General features: G+C 54.3%; 5 protein-coding genes across 8 annotated transcripts; 4 read left to right on the forward strand and 1 right to left on the reverse strand.

Moving 5' to 3' along the window:
* Positions 1-56: 56 nt before the first annotated feature.
* On the forward strand, positions 57-455 carry KVP18_001856 (uncharacterized protein; the record flags this gene model as incomplete). 2 transcript variants are annotated; one of them, XM_067952271.1, is made up of 1 exon in its annotated part: positions 57-455. In XM_067952271.1, one exon carries the CDS (start codon positions 57-59, stop codon positions 453-455), a length of 399 nt encoding a protein of 132 aa, XP_067812330.1. The 2 variants fall into 2 exon arrangements, with proteins under 2 accessions (XP_067812330.1, XP_067812329.1); XM_067952270.1 differs by having other exon boundaries at positions 72-455.
* Positions 456-1,203: 748 nt separating this feature from the next.
* On the forward strand, positions 1,204-3,064 carry KVP18_001853 (uncharacterized protein; the record flags this gene model as incomplete). Its single annotated transcript, XM_067952264.1, has 2 exons — positions 1,204-2,689; positions 2,718-3,064. 2 exons carry the CDS (start codon positions 1,204-1,206, stop codon positions 3,062-3,064), a joined length of 1,833 nt encoding a protein of 610 aa, XP_067812324.1.
* Positions 3,065-3,622: 558 nt separating this feature from the next.
* KVP18_001855 (uncharacterized protein) lies at positions 3,623-4,351 on the reverse strand (the record flags this gene model as incomplete). 2 transcript variants are annotated; one of them, XM_067952268.1, is made up of 1 exon in its annotated part: positions 3,623-4,351. In XM_067952268.1, one exon carries the CDS (start codon positions 4,349-4,351, stop codon positions 3,623-3,625), a length of 729 nt encoding a protein of 242 aa, XP_067812328.1. The 2 variants fall into 2 exon arrangements, with proteins under 2 accessions (XP_067812328.1, XP_067812327.1); XM_067952267.1 differs by having other exon boundaries at positions 3,623-4,279.
* A 44-nt stretch (positions 4,352-4,395) lies between these two features.
* Positions 4,396-4,938, forward strand: KVP18_001857 (uncharacterized protein; the record flags this gene model as incomplete). Its single annotated transcript, XM_067952272.1, has 1 exon — positions 4,396-4,938. One exon carries the CDS (start codon positions 4,396-4,398, stop codon positions 4,936-4,938), a length of 543 nt encoding a protein of 180 aa, XP_067812331.1.
* A 43-nt stretch (positions 4,939-4,981) lies between these two features.
* KVP18_001854 (uncharacterized protein) lies at positions 4,982-5,477 on the forward strand (the record flags this gene model as incomplete). Of its 2 annotated transcripts, none has more annotated exons than XM_067952265.1 (1): positions 4,982-5,477. In XM_067952265.1, a coding segment is annotated over one exon (496 nt), but the record flags the coding sequence as incomplete, so codon positions are not given. The 2 variants fall into 2 exon arrangements, with proteins under 2 accessions (XP_067812325.1, XP_067812326.1); XM_067952266.1 differs by having other exon boundaries at positions 4,982-5,419.

Below are 5,477 nucleotides of genomic sequence, written 5' to 3' on the forward strand. Positions count from 1 at the left end.
AACGCCCTGTATCCCGGCCTCGTGGCCGCGGAGGGCGCGGACGAGGTGGCAACAGAATGCTTGGGCAGCTCATGCCCCAGCCTACCAATTTGAAGACCGAGCTGGCCGCGAACTTCGATTTCACTGAGGGGGGCACCATCGATCGCGACTCAATTCAAGTAGAGATTGAAAGGAAGGAGAAGGGTGAAATCACCAACATGAACGTGCCTGACGTTCGGGGAGGTTACGATGGAACTACGTCTTTCTTTGATGACATCTCGTGCGACGCTCTCGAGAGGCAGCGAAGAAATGAGGTTCGATTTGATCGCGAGACTCTACGTGAGTTAGATACGGAGACATTTGGTCAAGCCACTGCCAACCGACACCGCATGGATTATATGCGCTACCGTCGTGGTGGCTTCAACCGTGGATGTCGCAAGCTCTTCATGCAGTCTCTTGGCATTAACAGCCGATAGGTCGATGCTGTTCGGCGCCAAGTTTGGCACATGCCGTATGTTTGTTTGCTGAGGTGTCTTCTTTGAGTTGGTAACCAATATCAATCCTTGTATACTGTCGTCCACATCAATTAATTTGCCGGTGAATTCCGAAATTGGCGTGGATTTGCTGCGCTAGAAATCTAAGACGTGAGCGGATGCATGCAAAATACACGGCAGAATGCGGTACTCACCCCTACACCCAAATTCTAGTCCAGCGTTCACACAAGTACCAACGGGGTTGTTTTCGCCTGGTTTATACGACGAAGCGTACCGAAGGGCGATTGGAGCGCTTCCCCCACCTCTGTTAGTGAGACCGTCACCCCATCACCTCGTACAGCTACAGGAGATGCATGTGTCGCCCTACGCCCCACCACCACCGTACAGACCACCGGCGCCATCGTATCATATATCGAGGCCGCTGCTAGCGTCATCTTATCGTCTGACAAGAGCAGCTTCTGACCCCCATCCATTGCTCTCTCCATCCGACATCTTCGACCGGCACGTAAATGCCGCAGCGTTTCAAGGAAGGCCTTGGGATGTTGCGATACTGGAAAATCCAGTGGAACAGATTGAGTACTCATCGTATCTGCACCAGATATACGGGCCGTCGTGCGCAAACGAATTTAAGAATCCTGTGTGCCAAGCTAATAATACCATCAAGATCACATGCGCTTCCCCAGTGCCACGCCTCGCTCCCGAACGACGATTCACTCCACCGACTCATTTAATGCGTGCTCCTGTGGTTCCGAAGCACTACGTGACAGATCGCGCAATTTACCCTGAGAGGACAACTGCAATCGCATCACCAGTGGAGAACGAGAACGTGTCACCCAGAATAATCGGAGCCCTGGAGGATGCGATTCCCCGGCGCGAGGCTCCCTTCAAATCCAGGCCTCCACCCCCTAAAAAAGCCGCCGTGCCCATCTCGCTGGACTCTGGCGATGCTGAGAGCGGAGGCAGAAGGCGTGAGATGGAGGTCCACGTTTTACAGCCGAAACCAAAAAAGCAGAAGCTCCAACACGGCGCTCGGGTTCAACGATCGACTACAACGGAGGTTACCGCGAAGCTGGCGCCATCTGAAATGGAAAGTCGAGAAGATTTCGGATTTGAAGACCTTGATAGAAGAAGCCTAGCGTCATCTGTGGTTGAAGTCCCCCACGACGATGCCGATCCGCCCAGTCCCGTTTTTATGGACAGCGATGACAATGGTCCAGTCAAGCCTCTCGCCAGGCTCAGTCCTGTGAAGCCAAGCCTGAAGGCTGCGCGGAAGTCACCTCCGAGATGCTCTTCTGTAATGCCCGTTCAGCCCCACGTTGAACCCGCTTTCCGGAGTCCGTATAGAAGTGCCGAGAGCGACTCCGACGACTCGTTCAAGACTCCCAGGATCGCAGAAAGAGAGGACGAGACCGCATCAGACCCCCTCAAACTGAAGGTCAACTTCGAGAAGATGAGTGAGAGCAGCCGTCCTGAGTCGATCTCGGCTGAGATAATCTCAGGATCACAGTCGATATTGCCTGATGTTCCCGAGATCCCGTCCGGCCCAGAGGTCACCGAGCTGGCCATCCCGGCAGCCAAGCCTCGTAAGGCGGCTTGCAAGAAGGCAAAGAAACCAGCGCGTTCGTCTGTGACACGCAGCGATTCGTCATCGATATCGAAGCCTCGGGCGAAGCAACGAGCGAGGCGACGCAAGGCCAGTGCCAAAGGAGGTGGCAGACGAAAAGGCAAGGGCCGTGACATCCTACTGAAGCACTTCGATCCGCAGCAGGTGGACTCGAGTCCCCCACTGGCGTTGGAAGATGGCACGAGTCGCAAGCGCAGTAGGCGAGTACGGGTGCCTCCATTGAAATGGTGGTTAGGGGAGCACTGTGAGTACGAACGCGGCGATGCGGACGGACCCTGCTTGAAGGCTATCGTGTTGGTCGATAAGACCACCGATGTGGAGCTGGCTGAAGCAGAGAATATACGCCTTGTGAATCGCGTGTCGGAGGCCACAATGGCTGCCGGCAGGTTAAGCCAGTTAGGTATGGAGGGGTTGTCCGAAGCCGAAGAGGTCCTCGCACTACCGGCGCCAAAGAAACGACCAAAGAGTAGAGCGAAAAAACTTCCAAAGAAGCCCATAAAGAAGACGGCCAAAGAGCCCGCCGTGGCGCCGGCCTCGCTCAGAAACTCGCCGATCGCGCACATCACTACATCAGAAGGCGTTCTTGGCTGCAGTGAGTTGCGAGAGTGAATGAGATGCAGGAACGGTAGTCAATGCTGCTGATCTGGTGTTTTTGAATGGTGACGAGTACAGAGCTGCGTTGCTTTTCGAGAATGACGTTTTCACCAGCGTCGTGCTGCACCTGAACCCTGGTGAGGTGCGGAAGCCCGATATCGGCGGAGGCCGCGTTTTCCAATTCACAGTTCTCTGTTGTGAGGCCAAGATGGTGTCCATTCGACAAAACGCGGATGAAACGTTAGTCCTTTGTGCACCAACCACGAAACTCCAGCAAGGCGACTGCGTGTACACAAGGCCAGACGTGTTCTACCAGTTGCTTAACAAGTCCTCCACAGTAACGGCGGAGATCATGGTTCTTATGACCACTTGACATGAAATCTCGGATAGTGCTACTGGTAGCTGTGTGCAGACAGTTGAACTGGGCCATCAGGTGTGGAAGGCGCTTTGGGTTTCGACACGAGGCGAACTTTGGTTCTTGTGACAATAGGCTTACCAGGCACTTGAGGGATGATTCGTTGTCGAAACATCATCCGTTTCTTGTTCTGTGTGACCTTGTCCCCAACGTCAGGCAATCTGAAGGGCACAAAGACTGGAGCTCCTCCCGAGGCCCAGGCTGTGGTGAGCACGTCTGGAACTTACAGCTTGACAGCTTTTCCAAAACTTCAGCTCTGTTGGCCAGGTCTTGTTCTATGCCCTGCACCACTTTGTAGACCTCACGATTGGCGTCGGATAAGATGTCGAGAAAGTCAGTCTTCGTGAGTTTGTGTGCTGTGATCTGTGCTGCTGGAACTCACGTTGATCCGGGACGACCTGGATGGCCACATTGGCCGGCATGGAGAGCAAATCGCCAACAATACCTGCTGGCACTTGACTGTCACCGACGCACCACAGGACTACCACTGGCCAACGGTATTTCATTCCGGCAAATCTAATCGTTGTCGAGTTGAACCAAGGGTAATGACGCAACGCACGATTTCACAGTGGCGCGAAAAAAAGCGCCAGTCACAGCGCTGCAGTCAGCAACCAAACCTGCAGCCTTGGACCATTCCTCTTGAGACAGACCTGTGCCCTTGGTTGGTAGTATTTGCATCCAGCTGCGGTCGCTAAGCTTGCACGTTACACTGAGTATTTTCGAGCACAAGGCCTGTTCCGAGAGACAAGGGTCTACGACTAGTGCTGGGGAGGGGAGTGGGACCTCCTGTCCAGCCTTGACTGTGTGTGTTTTCTTGCCAATCGTCACCGCCACCGGCGTGCAGTGGAGTGGGATTCCAGCTTCCAGAAATGCCAGCACACACGCGTTCATGCACGCCGAGGCCACCCCCCCGTCATCGTGCACTATCTGGACGTACACACTGACCAGGCACCCTGCCAGCGCTGTGGCGTCCAGGATCTTCGCCAGACACACGGACAAGGAGTGCTGTAGGTGCTGCGTCAACTTGGTCCTCGGTCCTGAGGACGGGGTCACTGTCACTTCCACACAAGGTTCGTCGACCAGCTGCTGACGTTGAAACAGCGGTTCTCGCGGTCCATTGATGCTTGCCAGTACGCGCGTTAGGCCCAGGCGAAATTCAGCAGACCCGTGCATACATGGCACCACTCCCAAAGTCGCGGTCATCCGTCGCAGTTCGGATGGTAGTGATCTGTCATCCTGTCGCATTGTGGGGCACTCGATATGGAAATAGGCAAATTTACTCCGCCCAGATGACGACCGAGCTTGCTAAACGCGTTTTCTACTACGTTGAAGCCGTTGAGGCCGAGGAAGCGGCCGACGACGAGTTTGACCCCTTTGCCTCAGAATCTGAGGACGAGGCTGCTGTTGAGGAAATGAAGCAGAAGGCCGCGGAGATCGCTGCCAAGAAGAAGGAAGCGCTTCCCAAAAAGAAGGTCGTCGTCGGTAAGTCCAGCCTCGTGATCGAGGTTCGACCTGGCACGTCCGAGACTGACCTTGATGACGTTGCCGTGAAGATCAAGGCCATTAAGATGGATGGAGTTACCTGGGCGGAAAGTGCACCTAAGAAGGTCCCATTGGCTTTCGGTTTGATGAAACTCCAGGTGGGTTGCACCATCATCGATGACCTCGTTGAGACTGACAAGATCTGCGAGAACATTGAGATCATCGGTATGACTGTTGAGCAAGCTGTGGAGTACATCAAACGTCGCGACGAGGGGACCCTGGATGAAGTGGATGACGAAGAGGAGCAAGTCGTACAGTGTGCTGAAATAGTTTCATTCAATAAGCTTTAATGTGCAACTCGTTACCTCGCTTACACAAATCCCAAATTTATCGATGCTGGAGGCTGATCTCGACAATGGCTCCGCTCTGTTGACATCTGACGACGATGAGCAGTTCTCCTGGATTGAGTGGTTCTGCAAGTTGAAAGGCAACGAGTTCTTCGGCCAGGTCGACGAAGATTACATCAGAGATGAGTTTAACCTCACAGGGTTGAGTGCCCAGGTGCCCTGCTATGACAGGGCCATGGACATGATTCTGGACAACGAGGAGGATGACGACTCCAGCAGCGAGGATGCCCGAGTTCTGGAGAAGGCTGCACTGAAACTCTACGGACTCATACACGCACGGTTCGTGCTCACGAAGCGAGGCATCACGGTCATGCACCCGAAGTACCAAGAATCCGTCTTCGGTACCTGCGCCAACGTGTACTGTCAGAACCAAAGCGTGCTCCCTATTGGCGTCACGGACACGCCTGGCGTCCACAACACCAAGGTGTTCTGTCCCCGCTGCAACGAGATTTATAATCCGCGAAGCAAGCGCTTGGCTCAGA

The sequence above is a fragment of a genome (genome assembly GCF_019968955.1).
Source record: "MAG: Porospora cf. gigantea A chromosome Unknown PgA_NODE_1558_length_5477_cov_332.013, whole genome shotgun sequence".
NCBI lineage: Eukaryota > Apicomplexa > Conoidasida > Eugregarinorida > Porosporidae > Porospora > Porospora cf. gigantea A.